Source organism: Theropithecus gelada, chromosome X, assembly GCF_003255815.1.
Source record: "Theropithecus gelada isolate Dixy chromosome X, Tgel_1.0, whole genome shotgun sequence".
In the NCBI taxonomy this organism is placed as follows: Eukaryota; Metazoa; Chordata; class Mammalia; order Primates; family Cercopithecidae; genus Theropithecus; species Theropithecus gelada.
Window position 1 is genome coordinate 81,462,191 of NC_037689.1, and position 21,869 is coordinate 81,484,059.

Consider the following 21,869-nt stretch of genomic DNA (forward strand, 5'->3'; position numbering starts at 1 on the left):
CCATTTCTTCTAGATTTTCTAGTTTATTTGCACAGAGATGTTCGTAGTATTCTCTGATGGTATTTTGTATTTCTGTGGGATTGGTGGTGATATCTCCTTTATCATTTTTTATTGTGTCTATTTGATTCTTCTCTCTTTTCTTCTTTATTAGTCTTGCTAGTGGTCTGTCAATTTTGTTGATCTTTTCAAAAAACCAACTCCTGGATTCATTGATTTTTTGGAGGGTTTTTTGTGTCTCTATCTCCTTCAGTTCTGCTCTGATCTTAGTTATTTCTTGTCTTCTGCTAGCTTTTGAATGTGTTTGCTCTTGCTTCTCTAGTTCTTTTAATTGTGATGTTTCAGTGTTGATTTTACATCTTTCCTGCTTTCTCTTGTGGGCATTTAGTGCTATAAATTTCCCTCTACACACTGCTTTAATTGTGTCCCAGAGATTCTGGTACTTTGTGTCTTTGTTCCCATTGGTTCCAAACAGCATCTTTCTTTCTGCCTTTATTTTGTTATTTACCTAGTAGTCATTCAGGAGCAGGTTGTTCAGTTTCCATGTATTTGTGCCATTTTGAGTGAGTTTCTTAATCCTGAGTTCTAATTTGATTGCACTGTGTTCTGAGAGAGAGTTTGTTGTGATTTCTGTTCTTTTACATTTGCTGAGAAGTGCTTTACTTCCAACTATGTGGTCAGTTTTGGAATAAGTGCGATGTGGTGCTGAGAAGAATGTATATTCTGTTGGTTTAGGGTGGAGAGTTCTGTAGATGTCTATTAGGTCTGCTTGGTGCAGAGCTGAGTTTAAGTCCTGGATATCCTTGTTAACCTTCTGTCTCATTGATGTGTCTAATATTGACAGTGGGATGTTAAAGTCTCCCATTATTGTGTGGGAGTCTGAGTCTCTTTGTAGGTCTCTAAGGACTTGCTTTATGAATCTGGGTGCTCCTGTATTGGGTGCATATATATTAAGGATAGTTAGCTCTTCTTGTTGAATTGATCCCTTTACCATTATGCAATGGCCTTCTTTGTCTCTTTTGATCTTTGGTGGTTTAAAGTCTGTTTTATCAGAGACTAGGATTGCAACCCCTGCTTTTTTTTTGCTTTCCGTTTGCTTGACAGATCTTTTTCCATCCCTTTATTTTGAGCCTATGTGTGTCCCTGCATGTGAGATGGGTCTCCTGAATACAGCACACTGATGGGTCTTGACTCTTTATCCCATTTGCCAGTCTGTGTCTTTTAATTGGAGCATTTAGCCCATTTACATTAAGGTTAATATTGTTATGTGTGAATTTGATCCTGTCATGATGTTAGCTAGCTATTTTGCTTGTTAGTTGATGCCGTTTCTTCCTAGCATTGATAGTCTTTACAATTTGGCATATTTTTGCAGTGACTGGTACTGGTTGTTCCTTTCCATGTTTATTGCTTCCTTCAGGAGCTCTTGTAAGGCAGGCCTGGTGGTGACAAAATCTGTCCGCATTTGTTTGTCTGTAAAGGATTTTATTTCTCCTTCACTTATGAAGCTTAGTTTGGCTGGATATGAAATTCTGGGTTGAAATTTATTTTCTTTAAGAATGTTGAATATTGGCCCCCACTCTCTTCTCACTAGTAGAGTTTCTGCTGAGACATCCGCTGTTAGTCTGGTGGGCTTCCCTTTGTGGGTAACCCAACCTTTCTCTCTGGCTGCCCTTAACATTTTTTCCTTCGTTTCAACCTTGGTGAATCTGACAATTATGTGTCTTGGTGTTGCTCTTTTTGAGAAGTATCTTTCTGGTGTTCTCTGTATTTCCTGAATTTGAATGTTGGCCTGCCTTGCTAGGTTGGGGAAGTTCTCCTGGATAATATCCTTAAGAGTGTTTTCCAACTTGGTTCCATTCTCCCTGTCACTTTCAGGTACTGAAGCCTACTTCTGTCAGCTCTTCAGAGTCATTCTCCATCCATCTTTGTTCTGTTGCTGGCGAGGAGCTGCAATCTTTGGAGGAGAAGAAGCGCTCTGGTTTTTAGAATTTTCAGCTTTTCTGCTCTGGTTTCTCCCCATCTTTGTGGTTTTATCTACCTTTTGGTCTTTGATGTTGGTGACCTACAGATGGAGTTTTGTTGTGGATGTCCTTTCTGTTGATGTTGATGCTATTCCTTTCTGTTTGTTAGTTTTCCTTCTAACAGTCAGGTCCCTCAGCTGCAGGTCTGTTGGAGTTTGCAGGAGGTCCACTCCAGACCCTGTTTGGCTGGTTATCACCAGCAGAGGCTGCAGAGCAGCAAATACTGCTGCCTGATCCTTCCTCTGGAAGCTTCGTCTCAGGCGCACCTGCCTATATGAGGTGTCATTCAACCCCTACTAGGAGATGTCTCCCAGTTAGGCTACCCGGGAGGGTCAGGGACCCACTTGAGGAGGCAGTCTGTCCTTTCTCAGAGCTCAAACACCATGCTGGGAGAACCACCGCTCTCTTGAGAGCTGTCAGACGGGGACTTTCAAGTCTGCAGAAGCTGTCTGCTGCCTTTTGTTCAGCTATGCCCTGCCCCAGGAGGTGGAATGTACAGAGGCAACAGGCCTTGCTGAGCTGAGGTGGGCTCCACCCAGTTCCAGCTTCTCTGGCAGCTTCGTTTACCTACTCACGCCTCAGCAATGGTGGACGCCCCTTCCCCAGCCAGGCTGCCGCCTTACAGTTCGATCTCAGACTGCCGGGATAGCCGTGAGCAAGGCTCGGTGGGCATGAGACCTGCCGAACCAGGCACGGGATATAATCTCCTGGTGTGCCATTTGCTAAGACCATTGGAAAAGCACAGTATTTGGGTGGGAATATCTCGATTTTTCCAGGTACAGTCTGTCACGGCTTCCCTTGGCTAGGAAAGGGAAATCCCACAACCCCTTGTGCTTCCCGGGTGAGGCGATGCCCCACCCTGTTTTGGCTCTCCCTCTGTGGACTGCACCCAATGTCCAACCAGTCCCAATGAGATGAACCAGATACCTCAGTTGGAAATGCAGAAATCACCCATCTTCTGTGTTGATCACACTGGGAGCTGCAGACCAGAGCTGTTCCTATTTGGCCATCTTGGAATGGAGACCCAAGGTTTTTAATAAACATCCTTTTTATTAATCATAACATGGCAAAATGCGTACTTGCCATTTCTGAAAAGTGATCCAAACTCTACATTCACAGATGAAAAATTCTTATAGAATGTTGTGATAAGCATACATGTTGGGTTAAACAAATTTCATAGCTGTTGGAGTGCCATGAAATTAATACTTGCATTTTGGACTGCTGTAGTTTATACTTTTTGTATGTTTCAAGTCAGGTGTGTACCATTTGTACTGAGAACACCACAAAATGAATTACCTAAAATCCCTTGATTTTAATATGTGTTTTGGTTTATTAACAAATTATAGTAATTTCTTACACATTTTTCGAAATTAATTGTACAAGAATACATATATCTGCTTATGGATGCAACGTGTAAATAAAATTTTTGCTCACCAAACCCTATCGCAAGGACAGAAAACCAAACACCACATGTTCTCACTCATAGGTGGGAATTGAACAATGAGAACACTTAGACACAGGGTGGGGAACATCACACACTAGGACCTGTCGTGGGGTGGGGAGAGCGGGGAGGGAGAGCCTTATGAGCTATACCTAATGTAAATGACGAGTTAACGGGTGCAGCACACCAAAATGGCACATGTATACATATGTAACCAACCTGTGTGTTGTGCACATGTACCCTAGAACTTAAAGTATAATAATAAAAAAAAATACAAGGATTAAAAATAAAAAACTTCTGCTCACTAAAAAATAAGTAAATAAATAAATGCATGTCTTGAGTTTTTTCCTATGGCCTAAAAATTTTTTCAAAGGCCTGGTTGTGATGGTCCTGGGACCGAGTATGATATCTTTCTACATAGTCTCTGAATATTTGGGACTAGTCTATCCCAAAAGATGGAACTTTCCTACCCATTCCATTTCCCTAAGTGGAAGATGAACCTTAGGTCTCCTATAGTCCAATCCTGCATCTCGGCACTTAGGAATCACAACCCATGGCAAGGGCGCTTGGACTGCAGAGCCCTTTGCTGGCCTGTGATTACTCAGCATATACCACATGAAGCACACTTAGAAATACAGTGTCTCCTTACAGCCTCCATGTTGTTAGTCTATCCTTGATGATATGGTTTTTGGTGACATGGTTTATTTTCTGTTTTGCAGTGTCACGGACTTTCTGTGGAAGGGTTTGTCCTTCCTTCTTCTACCACTAGAGAGGTAAGAGTCTCTGTCATGCACATTTATGTGACTGATAACTTTTCTGGCTAAAGTATCCCAGTGATCACTTACTTTTCAAAGTGACAGATCTATGCTTTTATAAATCAACTGAACATGAAATGCATTTGAAGAAAAGAGAATTTTTTAATTGAAAGATAATATTATAGAATAATTATGGATTACTTTATATGAAGACAAATTCTTTTAATGGTTGTTTAAGTTAGGCTGGCTTATGTGAGTGTTGTGAGGGTTACATAAGGCAGAGGGATAGAAATCTAACAATGCATGACTTCTCATGTGCCCCGTCCTTCACATTGCCACCTTTCTCTAGTAGGATGTTTGTAGACCATTAGAACATAAACCAGTGGTTGTTAGCTACAACTATATGTTGGGGTAACCTGGGTTCCAATTTCCAATTTAGTGTTTTAGAATCTCCAGGGATGGGACGTGAGCATAGCATCTGTATTTTTTTAATCTGTAGAATGATTCTGATATATAACCATGGTTGAAAAACATTACCATGAACCACAGACACAGATTATCAGATGCTTTTATATTTTCCTTTTTGTCCAAAATTATAAAAACTAGCTTTTACACAGATTCAACAAAGGAGCTAGTGTTAGCATGATAGAAGTAGTAAGATTCAATAGTAGAAAGTTCTCAAAAATGCTGGGGTTGTTGCAGATAGGATCTTGGGGGAAAGGTACAGAAAGCTAATGCTATGCTTCAGGGCTTCACTATTGCCTACAGGCCTTTTCTCTAATCAAGAATGCCATGTCCCCCATTTGTCTTTTCTCTACATTTAAGCAAGAGTGAAATGTTCATATAATTAATAATACATACCTGAATAGTACCTTTAAGAGTCTCCAAACATTATTTTTACATTTTTAAATTTGGTCTTAAACACCATTATGTAAAATAGGCAAAGAAGGAATTATGATTCCTAATTTATGGATAAGGAAACAAATTTAGAGATTAATTGTCTAAGGTTGTATAACTAGTAACTAACAAAGATAAGACTTGAACCCAAGTCTTTATACCACAAATCTACATTGCCTCCCTAGAGGATATGCTCAACACAAGTTTATCAAAACATACTTCTCAATGCCCTTCACCCCCAAATAACTTTACATTTCTTAATGCCCTTTTTAATCTAATAGTATATGATGTTTTACATAATTCCAATTTTTATGTATTATACATACAATTTTAAGTTTTACCCAAGTTTTTCCTTTATTTACAGTCATCAGATTTTAATAAACAGTCATGTAAAAACGCATGAAGTTGCTATGCCATGATATGCCATTCCCATGTTTAGGTTACCTCTAGTTTTACACTTGTGACTAAAGCTACTATAAGTACTTTTCTATATGGAGCTTTCATTCCTCTTTTGAATTACTATCTTAGGATGAACTCTCAGAAATAGGATTATGGGTTAGAGGGCATGGACACTCATGGCTCTTGTTATGCATTGCCAGATTGCCTTCCAAAAAGATTGAACCAGTTTACTTATTCAGTTATTTTGAAGGGGGCTGAATCGATGCTCATGGCTACAGTGTTTTTACTGCCTTTCAGAGCAGGTAATTGATGTCTCCTGGATGATGGACTCTTAGGAAGTGATTTTCTTTTTCTCTATCACAGATGACTCCAGGTGAGATTAAATTCTCTGTTCATGTGGAGTCTGTCCTGAATCGTGTACCTCAGCCAGAGTACCGCCAGCTGTTGGTTGAAGCCATCCTTGTCCTTACCATGCTGGCAGATATTGAAATTCATAGCATCGGAAGCATCATTGCTGTGGAAAAGATAGTGCATATTGCCAATGACTTGTTCCTTCAAGAACAGGTAGGCAAACCTGTTGTTTTCTCAACAGAGAAATGTTTTTACTCTAACCTTATAACATTCAGAGGTCTTTGAGGAGCCGTGGTCACTTTCTTGTGCCCTCCTCCTCATACTTCTTTTCTGGGCCTCGTTTGTAGCGGCTCTGAGCTCTGTTTGCAAAAGAAGTAGACAGCAGGAAGACCTCTGTCTTTCACCATGTGTTTTGTGGTTTGTGTTAGAGGGTAAAGTTGCCTGGAACTCAGGAGGCTTTATGCTTTTCCCTGAAAGGCCTTGAAGCATACCATTAGCATCATATTTCAAATTTCTGATCACAATGCTTTTTGTAGCTTTAAGGACCTAATAAGAGACTATTGGATGGCATATCCTTTCTGAACTATTAAGGAAAAGAGATTTGGTTTTGGTTTTGCTTTGCTTTTGCTTTTGCTACTCACCTATAGGAAAATAAGAAAGTGAAATTTTTATTTCTACATTTTTCTTATTTTCTTAATAAATCTTCTTCCAGGAAATTATCCACATTCAAAAACACAAACTATTGAAAGTGTCCCAAATGTTGCCTGTATTCACAGGGCACATAAGTGAAGGACAGGTACTGTTGGCAATAAGAAAATTTTCAAAACTTGTAATCGGTGTTTTCATTCTGTTAGCCCTTGGGAGGAAATGCAAAAGAAAAGTATCCAGGTTTTTCCAGGACAATTCTAATATTAAATATTCTGGATTGCTGTCAGTCTATGTATCTAAAAATGTGTTCCCTTTTAGGCATAGACCTCTAGCCTCAGAAAACTTAGTCTATTTGGATTAAGTCGTCTTAGAAAGAAATCACGATCAAATGCAGCATAAAAGAATACAAGCTGAAATTAGTAGTACTAGAAGGAGTCAGACCGAAACTCCACTAGGGTGATTTGTGTTGACATTTGTCTATTAATAGGTATGACTCAATAGATTAATGATTATATTTAACTTTTAGAAATTGATCATAATGGGGAAAATTCTAAACAATTATTAATTTTTAAATAATTTGCATGATTTGGGGACCTAGTGAAAAATGCCTGTATACAAACTCATATTCACCCTTTCGTCCATAATCCTATTTCTTCTTGGATAAACAGCCTAGGGCCCAACTAATTGGTGTTGGGGAGGAGGTCTGAATTATATTGATCAGGACTTTACTTAGTAGGATTAGTAATTTTTCCTTTCACCTGTGTTCTTCTACCCTTACAAACCAAACAGAAAACCCTCGGCGCAGATGATATCATGTTGGCAAAGGATCCCGCATCTGGCATCTGTACTCTTCTGTATGACAGTGCACCCAGTGGCAGGTTTGGCACCATGACCTACCTCTCCAAGGCAGCCGCCACCTACGTGCAGGAGTTCCTGCCCCACAGCATCTGTGCCATGCAATGAGGGCTTTAGTTCCTGGCTTCTGGGAGCCTTTTGACAGTTGGTCCCTGCCTCGGTTGATTGTGCATGGAACTAAAGTGTTATTGCCTAATCACTCTGACCCTGCCCCTTTCTGTCCCATCCTTCCCAAGAAGAGAGAACTTCTTCGATAAACTAACTACTTTAGAAGAAGTGAACACTTACCTGGAGGCTCACCTTGCAGAACCAGTGACAATCTTATGAGTATAATGAACACTCAACCAGGCCTGTCATGACTGGCTTTATTTCTTTCATCATCCATAAAAGTTTGCATGTGTTTTTATTCTCTAGATCTGTTACCAACATAGTTTTCTAACTCCTGTTTGGGGAGCAAGTGTTAATAATAACTTATTCCTAAAGCTTGGTTTTTCTTATTTGTGATTTTATTGTGTATATGAGTGGTGGATACTTTGGGACATTATTTCAAATGAATAACTCTAAATTGTTAAGTATTTATGTTTCTATAAATTAGAATTATCTATTCTAAGTGCCTTTTCTTAGGAAAAGAGAGTACTGGATCATGGTTTTCTTCCTTACTTACAGGTTGCCTCACACTGAGTGATAAAATTGTTTCTGTGTAGAATCATTGCCTCTACTGTTGCCCTGTCTGTGTCTGCACATATAATGCCTCTCTCGCTTTGGTGAAATATCCAAAAATGCAAGTGCAGCGTGCATATTTAAGAATTTCTGAACTAACACTTGAAATCACATTTTATAAAGGTTGTTGGTACTCAGAGATGTATTTGCAGCAGAAAATGCAGAATAACCCAGAGAAATGGAGCCCTGAGCCCAACTCCAGAGAGGAAGGGAAAGAAGAAAAGATGCCTAGACAATGTCTTATATATAGGGGAAGAGAGAGGGAATCAGAGGTGGCTTAGTTCCCTGAAGACAGCCTTATATGCCTAATCCCTGCCTTTGAAAAATGGGCCAATACACAACACAGACAATAATTTGAAGCCTCTGTCTTGAGCAAAGATAAATTCAGCAGTCCAGTCTATAGCTGCTCTACTTAGCATTCTTTTCATGTGCTCTTGGTCTCTGTCTCACTCACCTACTTTCTACCACATCCAACTCAACTCCCTGACACCCCACCCCCCATCTATTCTTAAACTTTTTCATATATATCTTCACTTCCTAATTCTAGTGTACATATCCCTGTATACATGGTATCTGTGGGCATATGTCTGTTTCTTATAAAGACACATATTTGTGCATGTGTGTGTGTGTATGTGTGTGTGTGTAAGCATACATGGGAATTTTTATGAATGTAAGCAGTTTTGATGTGTCCGTATGTCAATCTGTATCTACATTTGATGGACTGAGTAAGAATGTTGCATGTGAGAGAGGGGGTGTAACTGTGGACTCAGATTGACACACACAGGTTGGTGGAAGAATAGCTTTAGTCTTCTTCCTTGGTCCCATGTGTAGGTAACCTTGCTTGACAAATCTTTCTCCTAACTTTCCTTCTTCTGAATTGTGCATAGAGACTCTGCTAACTTCCCTGTTTGCACTCAGATAACTTCCTACTTCAACCCCCTCCTTTATCTTGGATTTCTAAGGTTTTTCCCCAATAATGGGAATGGTGAGGGTGGGGATGAGAGACTCTCTAAACAATTTTTGCAGAACCAGTGACAATCTTATGAATACAATGAATAAGTAAGTATATAGTAGGGTGATAGAATACAGATAGTAGAAACAAAGAGAGTACAGCCAACCTTTTCAGCACTTCTCTCAGCAAATGGAAACACACGGTAGCTTTCTGACTACATTATTTTCTGGTCACTTTTAAAGAAAGTTTACAACCTGTTTTGAAACTATTTGTCTTTTCACTGGCTGTAAGTGTACCCCAATCTCAGGGAGTATATCTGGAGTGCCCCAGGCAAAAGATCCACTCATTCGCCTGAACTGACTCGAAGGGCTGCATTTCTCTGAGTTTACGAAATTGTGTCATTATGGTCCCCATACAGTGGTATTTAACTTTTAAAGCAACTTTTAAGAAAACTCTACTTGTATTTTGTTCATTTTAAGTGTGTGGTACTAAAAAGACATGTTAGACTTTTTCAAAAAGCACTTACGTTTTGAAAATAGAATAAATAATAAGAATTTCCAATTAAATCATGTCTGGTGCCAATGTGTAAAACTTTACATGTGTTTTTGTGATTGGAGTTTATTTCATGGCTTTATTCTACATACTCTGCTTAATTATACAGTACAGTCAAAGCTCATTCATTGGTTTGAAGTAGAATAATATTAATATATAGTATATAATACATTTATAATATATTAGATAATATATGTAAAGAAATGCAGTTTAATCATTCAAATACATACCCACTCAAACAAGGCTTACTAAATTCAAGCGGGCTTATTGACATCTATAGGGAACATTTTCTTTTCTTTTCTTTTCTGTTTTTAAGACAGAGTCTTGCTCTGTCGCCCAGGCTGGAGCGCAGTGGGTTGATCTTGGCTCACTGCAACCGCTGCCTCCCGGATTCAAGCGATTCTCCTGTCTCAGCCTTCCGAGTAGCTGGGATCACAGGCATGTGCCACCACGCCCAGCTCATTTTTTTTGTATTTTTAGTAGAGACGGGGTTTCACCATGTTGGCCAGGCTGGTCTCGAACTCTTGACCTCAGGTGATCCACCTGCCTCAGCCTCCCAAAGTGTTGGGATTACACTCGTGACCCACCGCACCTGGCCTGTAGGGAACATTTTCTGATGAATGAATAAAACAGATTTTTACTCAGCATTTCAATTGTGTACAAATGGTGCTTCTTCCCTAATGAAGGGTATTTTAAAACAACTTGTTTTTCTAAATATTAAAAATATTTGGCAGAATCTTGTTTATGCTATTTGTTAGCCTTTTCTATAACAGGATTTATTCAGCAAGGATGAACATTGTCTCCACAGTTCCATCCTGGTTAATGAAATTTTACTACATTCTGGGAATCTTACACAACTGGTGGGGCAAAAGTCATTCTTCACCACAGCTGGCAAAACCTCTGCCATTCCTTTTTCTGTTTACCAAGTACCTAGTATCTGCACTAATGCAGCAGAGATTAAGATAGTATTTTCCACATTTGGTCTTCATTTCCTTTTTAACTTGAGTAACCTCAGGTGTTGGTTTGTCCAGGACAGCCCCCATTTATGCCTGTCTTACTGGCATAATCATCAATAACACTGTGTCACTCTCAAAAAATGTCTCAGTTTGAAAGATATGGTCACCCCTATATTTAGTTGATGTGTGATTTCTTTTAAGGCTAAGCCAAAAAACCAAGAACTTATTCTCAAACCACTGGTAGTACTTGCGCAGTAGTGGTATGGGGGTAAGGATGACAGTGGGGGGGAAACTCCCTTCACCACCGAATATAGAATTATTTGGCATAATGGCTCTTAAATAACCAATATTTGAGCACATACCAAATGCCATTGTTATATAGGCACTTAGCATGAGCCATTTTATCTTCACAATTGCCATGTAAGATAGATACTGCCATCTCCATCTTACAAGTAAGTGAACTGAGGCACTGAGGGTTTAAGTAAATTGCCCCAAATCAATCATCTAATAAGTAATAGAGCTGGAATTTGAACCCATGCAGTCTGACTCCAGAGTTCACATTCTCAACAACTACACGCTCCAAGGAAAATGACATTAAGGGAGTGGTGTGAAAACAAGGGTCAGTTGAAGACAGTTGAAGTGTCACTGGACAGATAGTGAAATGAGCAGAGAAGACTGCTCATTCACTGAAGGGCGGTGCCCTTGTAATTTGTTTGCCTCCCCTTCTGGGGAAAGGCAGGGGAAAGCACCAAAAGAAATGGCACAGCCCAACCTGAACTTACCGGTTCAAATGTTAGCTTTAGCAATAATGATTGAGGAAAGTGAGTCAAGTAACTTGCCCAGTCAAGTAACTTCACCCTAGCAAGCTTTGAAGGCAAGATTGAACCTACTTCCTCTGATCTCAAGTCCTCCAACTGCAAATACAGTACATTGAGAAGGGATATCTTCCCAATTTAAGAACCATATGGGTATTACGAATGTGGAAAATTGAGGTGAGGGAACTGTGGCAGGATTTGTGCTTTCTTTTTTTTTTTTTTTTTTTTGAGACGGAGTCTCGCTCTGTCGCCCAGGCTGGAGTGCAGTGGCCGGATCTCAGCTCACTGCAAGCTCCACCTCCCGGGTTCACGCCATTCTCCTGCCTCAGCCTCCCGAGTAGCTGGGACTACAGGCGCCTGCCACCTCGCCCGGCTAGTTTTTTGTATTTTTTAGTAGAGACGGGGTTTCACCGTGTTAGCCAGGATGGTCTCGATCTCCTGACCTCGTGATCCACCCGTCTCGGCCTCCCAAAGTGCTGGGATTACAGGCTTGAGCCACCGCGCCCGGCCGGATTTGTGCTTTCTTAACCATGAGCAAGCGTCTAGCCTCCCTTTGAGATTAGCTGCAGGAATAGGTTGCCAATTCCAGAGCATTGTGCAACAATTTATCTTTCTCCATAGCTGAATCATCTTGCCACATTGCATAGGGTACTTGGATAGTGTTTCCAGTTGAGAACCATTCAGCCGTTTGTTACTAGATCAGAAAGGACACATGAAACAAGACCTTTTCATGTCGTCCAGAATTTAGGGTGTCAATTGGCCAGTCTATCTCCTGCTCTCTTTCCGCTGCCTATCCCTGAAGGCCCAGGACAAGTCCCATTTCTCCTTATGTTGCCAGTCATCATTATCTCACCTTTCAGTCAAGTCCTCTAGCTTCTCCTGTCTATAAACATGTGCAGTTTTCTCTTTAAAAAATTTCCGGGCTCTGACGTCCCCTCAGGCTGTTAGACTAACTCCTTCCTTTCACAATCACAGTTTTTCAAAGAGGAAGCTACATTTAACTGTTTGCTTCACTTCTTAAACCCCCACAATCTGGCTTTCTCCCCTGCCTCCATAGGGCACCAGTGAGTTTCTAATGGCCAAAAGGGGTCTTTGACCATTCCTTGTCTTCTTTCTGACATCTTTTTCTCCTCTCAACCCTTATACACAGGCATTTCCAAAAATGACACTCTTCTTCCTAGTTCAGAGGTCCTCACCAGGATGTAGGGTAGGTTTTGTGACATGATCTGATTTACTTATTTTTGGAGGCTCACTCTGCTGGCTGCAAAGATAATGGATTGTAGGGCAGCAAGAATGGAAGCAAAGCCCAGGTAGATACTGCAGAAAGTTCAAGTGAGAGATAATAGTATCCACACTATAGTGGTGGAAGTACAGAGTGAGAGAAGTGAATGTGTCTAAGGCACGTCTTTGACGTAGAACCGATGGAAATTGCTGATGGGCTGGATCTGCAGGTGAAGGAAAGGAAGAAAGCCAAATAACTCCCAGGTTTCTGACTTAGGCAACTGAATAGATGTTGGTATCTTTACTGAGCTATGAAAGATAGAAAAGGAGTGGAAAGAACTTGGATGGGGAAATTGGGAGCTTGGTTTTGAAAATGTTGGATATAACTATTAGGCATCCCAGTGGAGAAAGCCACATCCCTTGGCTATATCAGCCACTCTTATGACTTCAACTTTCTCCTCTTTATATGGAAAATGTGTGTGTGTGTGTGTGTGTGTGTGTGTGTGTGTGTCACTGCAATCGTTTAACCCATTAATTTCTGAAACTTTTCAACACTTTTAAAATCAGAATCCATGTCCATTCTGTCCTACTGTATGAGTTCTTCCTCCTGATTGCCCTCTTTCTTATATTGCTACCTCTAGCCTTCTCCTTACCCAGAGTTTACATTTAAGAGTTTTCAGCAACACTTTTCCATCTTCCTCCCTCTCACCAATATCCAAGTAATAAAGAAGTCCTGTTGAACCTATCCTGTACATTATTTCTCCTTTGTTCCCATTGCCCCCACCCTAGTTTTAAATCATTATCACTTCTTATTTGGACCATTGTGGCACTCTAACTGCCCCTAGCCTTTTAATGACTAATCTTTCCTACACACTGCTACTATAGAAATCTTTTTTCCTTACTATTTCTGTCTAAATGTGTTTTCTCATTTCCCACAGAATGTAGTCTATTCTCTTTAGCCTGGTATTCAATGTTCTTCATGATCTGGCCCTTTTAGCTAAACTCGACTATAATTTTTCTCTTTTGTGTTTTTGTTTATGCTGTTCATTCTAGTCAGCATGCCTTCTCCTGGCTCCTATCAAGCAAAATCTTACCCACCTTCTAAGACCCTCTCAAATGCCACCAAGGTGAATTCTAGTTACCATTTATTAAATACCAGTTATTTAGTACTTAATACTTATTTATTAAGTAGTCTAAGCACCCTACATTCATTGTCTGACTCTGCATTGCCTTTGGTTTCTTGTGTATTTGCCCCATCTTCTGTATAAGAATGCAAATTCCCTGAGAGCAGAGATCACATTATAATTTATCTTTGAATCCTCAACTGTACTGTACACTTAATATCAGATAAATGTTTGATGAATGAACAACTGCAGACCTTTTAACTAGTTGCTATGGGAAGATATAAATAAAAGAAACATAAGATCTTACATTCTGGTTACAGAGCACATCACCAGAACACCCCCAAGATTTTCAGAATAAGTATTGAAGGGATACAAAATGGAGGGTGAACAAAGTTATATCATAACACAAAGTCATCCTGGAGGAATCAAGTTTATATAATAACGGGAATGTAAAATGGCTTCAGTGTCAGACTGACCTAATTTTGAATTCCTGCTTATCTGCTTGTTATTTTGTTTTTTAAATTTTTTTTTAGAGACGGAGTCTCGCTCTGTCGCCCAGGCTGGAGTGCAGTGGCCGGATCTCAGCTCACTGCAAGCTCCGCCTCCCGGGTTTACGCCATTCTCCTGCCTCAGCCTCCCAAGTAGCTGGGACTACAGGCGCCCGCCACCTCGCCCGGCTAGTTTTTTGTATTTTTTAGTAGAGACGGGGTTTCACCATGTTAGCCAGGATGGTCTGGATCTCCTGACCTGGTGATCCGCCCGTCTCGGCCTCCCAAAGTGCTGGGATTACAGGCTTGAGCCACCGCACCCGGCCTTATCTGCTTGTTAAGTATGTGATTTTGAACAGTTGTTTCTCTCTCTAAACTGCATCTGTAAAATGGGTGTATTGCAACCTCCTTTATAGGACTGTTGCAAGGATGAAATGAGATAATATATCCAATGTGCATGTCACAATCTTCAATAAATGTTTAAAGTCTAAAAAGCAAGCCAGATTTTAAATATAGTAAGGATATTGGGTTGTCCCAGTGGTGTTAGTAAGTCAGTTTGGGTTGCCACGAGAATTGAGGGCCTGAGCACTGGCCACCTTGTTTCAGATCATAGCGGCCTCCAGGAACCTCCAAATGCCGATGGTAATTCTAAAACCACCTCAGATGGTCTTAAACTGGACCCTCACACCAAATCTAAAATATTTCCCTAAGCTGCAGAAACAAAAGGAGGTAGAAGGAGAAGAGCTGCAGTTGCCAAACACCACTGCTTGCAACCTTCCTACCACATTAATGTTCAAGGAGTTACATTTGACATCATTGCTCGATTGGAATCTACCAAGCAATTTCCACTGCACCAGCCAGTCTCTTGGGAAGGTGCTATCAGATTTGCCAGAGTAAATTATTGAGATTGTCAACTTTCATGTGGACATGGATAGTTAATGATGAAAAGAAATGAACTACAAAATTGCATCACAGAATTTACTGTGTAAACTTTTCAAACCATTTGTGCCATTAAATAGCGCCCCCACCAAAAAATAAAAATAAAAAAAAAGCCTATCCTTCGGATAGGCAGCTGATGTAACTGGATGGTGGGGGCTCTAGGTGGCCACATTCTATCTGTGTTTATATGGTTAAATGGATGAAATAGATGTGTTTGCAGATTGAAACAATTCATAAAGAGTTGAGGCTACTTTTTTTTTTTTTTTTTTGAGACAGAGTCTTGCACTGTTGCCCAGACTGGAGTGCAGTGGCTCGATCTCGGCTCACTGCAAGCTCCGCCTCCTGGGTTCACGCCATTCTCCTGCCTCAGCCTCCCTTTTTTTTTTTTTTTCTGGTCTTAGCGCTAAAACTCAAAATCGCGGTTATTTTAGTGGTTAGCCCGGACTCTTCCGTTGCTCAAACCTCTGGAAACTACATCTCCCAGCATGCTGTGAAACTGGTCTGACTTCATCTCAAATGGCCCCGTAGGGCAACAAGGATGGTTAGTTTTGACCCTATTTATTTGTGCCATAAAACAATCGATCCTAATTGACAGCTATTTGGACTTTTACATCTGCCAAACCCTTTTTCTTGAACTGTGGTCGCTAAATGAGGGGAGTCTGGTCTGGGAAGTCCCATCTATTCCTTCAACAGGGTGGGGAGTGGGGATAGTGTCTCCGGCGATCTCAAGAATAGGAGGGAATGTTGACCAGGGAGCACCGCTGCGGCCGATCAGAGGAGCAGGAACTGGAGCCCTGGCCGAGTCCGAAAAAAGCCAGATCTGGAAGGTGCCTGCGGAACGGTTTTAAGTGGAAGATGGAGGAGCCGGAGGAACCGGCGGACAGTGGGCAGTCGCTGATCCCGGTTTATATCTATAGTCCCGAGTATGTCAGTATGTGTGACTCCCTGGCCAAGATCCCCAAACGGGTAAGAGAAGTCGGGATGAAAGACCATGGGCTTTTGTGGTGGGGGTGGGGGCAGTGGACGAAAGAACGTTAGGAAGCGGAGAGGACACCGGGCTGGGGGAAATCTTCAGAAATTTCGACTAGCTGTATCAGATACCTAAAGCTGTATCAGAAGGAAGTGTTCTCACATTGTTTCTGAGACCGCAGCATGTCTCTGCGGGACGCCCAACGGACAGGTAGGAGTGGGGGAGGGGGTACGGAGGCGGGGAGAGGACGCAGTTTCCACTCCTAGGGGACCACTGAAGTCGTGGGAAAACAAGCTGCAGGGGGAAAGTGTTCCATCACCTACCTAAGGCCTGGTAGCTTTCACCTTAGAGATTTTGATACTTTGTATCTGTATTGTCTAAAGTGTATTGTAACTGTTAACAGAAGGGAAGCCAGTTGAAACAAAGTTAATCCGTTCCTTTGTTCAGGATAATGAGATTGACGGGGATTTTGCTGAATTAAACTTTTAAGACTATTTCTGCTTTTTTTTTTTTTTTCTTCCCCCGCTGATGTTTTTAGGCCAGTATGGTACATTCTTTGATTGAAGCATATGCACTGCATAAGCAAATGAGGTAAGTTGTCTTTCTTGAACGTAGCCCTGAAGCTAGGTGTTCCTAGCCTTAATATCCTGCTTCACAGTGGAGCAAGGAAGAGAACGGTCTCTTGAAAAAATTATTTTAGCTTTCTGTGAGAGTATTCACAGTGTTTGTAATCTGCCTGTAATCCCAAGAAAGCTCTTGAAGAATTAAGAAAACTTGGGGGGCCAGGAGCATGGCTCATGCCTGTAATCCCAGCATTTTGGGAGGCCTAGGTGGCTGGATCGCCTGAGGTCAGTAGTTTGAGACCAGCCTGCCCAACATGGCAAAACCCCGTCTCTACTAAAAATACACAAAAATTAGCCGGGTGTGATAGCAGGCGCCTGTAGTCCCAGCTACTCGGGAGGCTGAGGCAGGAGAATCGCTTGAACCCGGGAGGTGGAGGTTGCAGTGAGCAGAGATTACACCATTGCACTCCAGCCTGGGCAACAAGAGTGAAACTCTGTCTCAAAAAAAAAAAAAAAAAAAGAGAGAGAGAGAAAAGAGAACTTGGGACAGGGGGGTGGAAAGTGCAGGAAGCAGTTAAGGTTCATTAGAAATACAGCTCAAGTGCTTGGTTAAGTATCTCAGGGGTAGGTTCAGTGCATTGTGGAGATTTTAAGTACATTTGGGTATTAAAACCAGTCTGATACAAAAAGGTGTTCAGCTAGGAGGTGTTCCATTTTTCTTTTGATTTTGTTTCATTCTAAACCAGATTTGAGGGTGTGAGTTCAACCTAAGACTTTTAGACAACCCACTACCACCACCAAACTTTAATGGGTGAGGCTGGAGACAGGTCAAGACCAAAGAAAACTGCTAAGACTGAGCCAGAACTCAAGAGAGAGCTGTTTCTTCCAAAAACATGAACTTGCTGTTTATTGCCATTTCTGTATTTGATGCCATTGTAAGAGCAAATATAACCTTGCCACATATAGGATTACTTATGACAATTTCTGGCCAAATAGCTAAGCGCCCATACCAGCTAGTGTGCTATGCTTCATTTATCTCCCAGAAGGTAGTGTAATAGGCTTTCAGATTTTATTCTTATTATTAACAAAATCATTTTGTACCTTCTTAAGGGAATTTTTAAGCCTTTTGTTTTTTTTTTTTTTTGGTCAGAGTCTTGCTCTGTCACCCAGGCTGGAGTGCTGTGGCACCATCTTGGCTCACTGCAACTTCTGCCTCCCAGGTTCAAGCGATTCTCCTGCCTCTGCCTCCGGAGTAGCTGGGACTACAGGCACATGCCACCACACCCATTTTAAACCATTTTTTAACCCATATGGTTTGGTTAACATAGTAACTATATGCCTTCCATTAAAGTTATTTAACATTTCAAAAAATTATTTTATGACGAACAAGATATCAAAGCAAAGCAAAACTGTCCAGTTTGCTTACTGTTAAATAGGGAGGCTTTCAGTAAGTGTTTTTTAACATTTAACAAATAAATGGAAGGGTACTAGAAGAGGGAGCTTTTAGGACTGGGAAATATGGTCCAAGACAGTACAAATTTTTTTTTTTAATGGGTAGATTTTTCACCTCTGATGGTATAGATGTGTCTTCTTTAAGAAGAAGCAAGAATTCTTGGGTCATGGCTATGTATTTCAGTTTTGAGTCCAAACCACAGGATTTCTTCCAGCTACCTTGGTGATAGTAATAGCCTGTATAGTCATATTAATTCATCATAAACTCATGGCTATGTTCCCATTCAGCAGACATTTAAAACCACTGCTGCCTCCCTGTGGCCCAGGTCAGGGCTCCTTCAACTTGAATGTGTATATGAATCACCTTAAAATATGTTATCTTGTTTCAAAATCATCATGTTAAAAATCTTCTTGTTAAAAATAATCTTGTTTAAAAATGATAAAATTCGGACTCAGGTCTGAGGCAAGTCTGAAGTTCTGCATTTCTAACAAGCACCTGGGGGATGCTGATGCTCCTAGTCTACAGACCACCCTTTAAGTGGCAAGGGCTAGAGAACAGTAGTGGCAGCTGTGGGGTCAAGAAGAGGAAATGGGGAATAGGCAGCTAGAGGTTAGATGTGGGAAGGCCTCTTATTGGGTTAGCTCCCTTTATTCCCTCACTCACTTCTATTTGTCATTTTTTGTGAGGAGTAGGTTGAGAGGTTCCAAGTGAAGCCCAGTTCCAACCATTTTGCCCCTTCTCGCCTCGCTCTCAGAGGCAGATAGGAGGGTTCAAGTCTAGAAACATTACATTTTGAGTTGCCCATTTTTTATCCGTTAATAGAATGATAGTTATCCACCAAGCATTTTTGTATGTGTTATCCTTTTATCTTCACATAAGTCCCATACAGTTCCCCATTTTACAAATAAGAAAACTGAACTCTGGAACAGTCAACTTACCTGAGGTTATAGAGCTAGTAAGTACAGAGTTAGAACAAGAACCCAATTCTCTGACTCCAAATCTGACTCCAAATTCAAAATGCATGATAACATAGCTGCCTATTAAAATAAAGATATAACTGAAAGGATTAGATAGCCCAATTAGCAACTGGTTCAAATGAAAATATCCCTGCCTATTAGTTTGTCCTGAAAGTTGTAACTCACAGGGTAAAGTCTGTCTGATACCTGATTATTTGTTTAACTTGAATATAATTACTTTTGTTTACCTACCTATAAACTCAAGGGAAAATCTATCCTCTTGCCCCTTATTAATAGAGTCACTACTGTAGATGTGAGGCAGTAAAGACCGCACAGTGCAGTGGAAGAACAGAATGTGTTTATTACTCTAGCCTATTGGAACAAGAAGTTGAGACTTGTATTTTCTTCTCAGACTGCTGGCTTCTGTTTCTAGCTTCTGGCATACACTGGATCTGACTCACTCACCTCTCTTTGTTCTCTCTGTTATTATTAGGATAGTTAAGCCCAAAGTGGCCTCCATGGAGGAGATGGCCACCTTCCACACTGATGCTTATCTGCAGCATCTCCAGAAGGTCAGCCAAGAGGGCGATGATGATCATCCGGACTCCATAGAATATGGGCTAGGTAAAGTCATTTACCAGGCAGTGATGGGAGATGGACAGCCTAATTTTTTAATAACTTGTATGATTTTTAAATATTTTTTCATTAAGAAATCATGTGTTAACTGTCGATCTTAATCTTTTGGTTTAGCCACATATAACTCACTAAACAAGCAAACCATATGAGTTGAGCAACACCACATGATGGGTTAGATGAAAGAAAACCTTTCAGTTGCTTAGGCCCTATTGGCAGTGCTCAGATCTGGTCTGGCTGTATATATGCTGATTTAGCTGTCCTGTGACCTTATATTTTAACTGGAATACAGATTTATGTTCTGGCTAAGTTTTTCTACCTCATCCCTCATTAAACAGCTGCATTTTTTAAAACTGTAAGTGACCAGCAGGATAGTCTAGAAAAACAGCATGGTTTAGCAGAGGAACATTGAACTGGAGGGTCAAGAGAGCTGAGTCCCAGGCCTGGCTCTGTGTGACCACTGACAAGACATATCACCTGGGTTTCTCTATAGCCTGTGACTAGTTCATCAGGAAGGTTTATCCTTTCTAGCTCTAACCTTTTAAAAAATTATATCCCCAACATTGGAGTTGTTTCTGTCTCACTTGGAGCTGTTATTAGCACAGTGGCCTTTTAGTAGGTTAGGTTGTTTTCACACCTCAACCTATTCCTCCTCTTTTTCCAGTTCATCTTTTAACCACTTCTTCTGATTTTTGCCCTAAGGTTATGACTGCCCAGCCACTGAAGGGATATTTGACTATGCAGCAGCTGTAGGAGGGGCTACAATCACAGCTGCCCAATGCCTGATTGACGGAATGTGCAAAGTAGCAATTAACTGGTCTGGAGGCTGGCATCATGCAAAGAAGTAAGAAAATGACCTTTCTGTTTTCTGACTCTTTCCTTGAGTCAGTTTCTCAGTTATATAAACTCTTATGCTTATTGTATTGACATTTACAGAGAGACGTGTGTATATGTGGCACTTTACAAGGCATTCTGAAGAAATCCAAGTGAAATAGAAAAAAGATTACCAAATATAGTGGAAAGCACACTGCTCAAAGTCAGGACACCTGTGCTCTACACCTAGTTTTTCTGCTAACTTGCCTAACTAACTTGGATTGATTACCCTCCCTAGGCCTCAGTTTCTTCATCAATAAAATGAACAAAGGATACAACTAGACAGTCTCTAAATTCCTTTTCCGCTTTCTAGAAATTCCCCTGTCTTCAAGGGACTTACAGTCTAGAAACATTAACAAAATTAGAATAGAGAACAACATTAGCTATGGTACCAATAGAATATGTGTATGAGCTGAAGAGACTTATCAGTAGAAAGAAATTAATCATGGAAGTCTTGGCGGAAGTGAATTTTAGAGCTAGTTCTTAAAAGAAGTGGCAAACAGATTTTTGAAAAGGTGGAAAATTGATGCGAATAGGTTTAAAACAAAAGGCTGAACAATCAAGAAGAGGGCTCATGCTGCCACCTCTAAGGAAAGTAGCAACCCAGAGGTAGATGTCTCTCAAAGACAAAGGGCTTGTGAAAAGGCTCTTCCTAGGTGCTTCTTGGAGTTAGAGGAGAAGTCCTTTGGATTGTTCATTTGTTTATTTGTTTTTTTGTTTTTGAGACAGCGTCTCGCCCTGTTGCTCAGGCTGGAGTGCAGTGGCGCGATCTTGGCTTACTACAACCTCCACCTTCCCAGTTCAAGTGATTCTCCTGCCTCAGCCTCCTGAGTAGCTGGGATTATAGGCACCCACCATCATGCCCAGCTAATTTGTGTATTTTTGTAGAGACGGGGTTTCACCATGTTGGCTAGGCTGGTCTTAAACTCCTGACCTCAGGTGATCTGCCTGCCTCAGCCTCCCAAAGTGCTGGGATTACATGGGTGAGCCACCGTGCCTAGCCACCTTCTAGTGTTTTATGTTAACATGTCAAACTGCAGTAGTCTGTCTGAGAAGGATTGCTGGGCCTTCTTCAGCATTTGGAACTTTGCTTGATATTTCTGTAGTACTTAATCCACATTGAAGAATAAGGATTTTTTAAAACTCTGAATTTATCAATCCTCTGTCTGAGAGAAATGAAGTTACTGTAGTAGTAATTGCCAATGCATCATTCACAAATCAATTGTTCATGCAATCAACAGTGACCTTGATACTCTTAGGTGCTCTTGAGTCAAGAGAAAACCACACTTT

At 40.9% G+C, this 21,869-nt stretch overlaps 2 protein-coding genes across 10 annotated transcripts in view; both read left to right on the top strand.

The window, feature by feature from the left end:
• PHKA1 (phosphorylase kinase regulatory subunit alpha 1) overlaps positions 1-9,630 on the top strand; it is a 133,481-nt gene extending 123,851 nt beyond the window's left edge. For all 5 annotated transcript variants that reach the window (XM_025372152.1, XM_025372153.1, XM_025372155.1 and 2 more), the window contains 3 exons: positions 4,179-4,232; positions 5,874-6,074; positions 7,299-9,630. In XM_025372152.1, the coding sequence (XP_025227937.1) occupies positions 4,179-4,232; positions 5,874-6,074; positions 7,299-7,472 (429 nt within the window). In that variant the 3' untranslated portion in view covers positions 7,473-9,630. The remainder of the gene's footprint in view (positions 1-4,178; positions 4,233-5,873; positions 6,075-7,298) is intronic.
• A 6,015-nt stretch (positions 9,631-15,645) lies between these two features.
• Positions 15,646-21,869, top strand: part of HDAC8 (histone deacetylase 8) — a 239,932-nt gene continuing 233,708 nt past the window's right edge. For 2 of the 5 annotated variants that reach the window (XM_025373005.1, XM_025373007.1), the window contains exons 1-4: positions 15,646-16,097; positions 16,640-16,692; positions 19,567-19,697; positions 20,409-20,550. In XM_025373005.1, the coding sequence (XP_025228790.1) occupies positions 15,873-16,097; positions 16,640-16,692; positions 19,567-19,697; positions 20,409-20,550 (551 nt within the window). In that variant the 5' untranslated portion in view covers positions 15,646-15,872. Of the gene's footprint in view, positions 16,098-16,639; positions 16,693-19,566; positions 19,698-20,408; positions 20,551-20,642; positions 20,861-21,869 lie in introns of those variants that run through there. The other 3 variants (XM_025373006.1, XM_025373009.1, XM_025373008.1) reach the window with 2 other exon arrangements.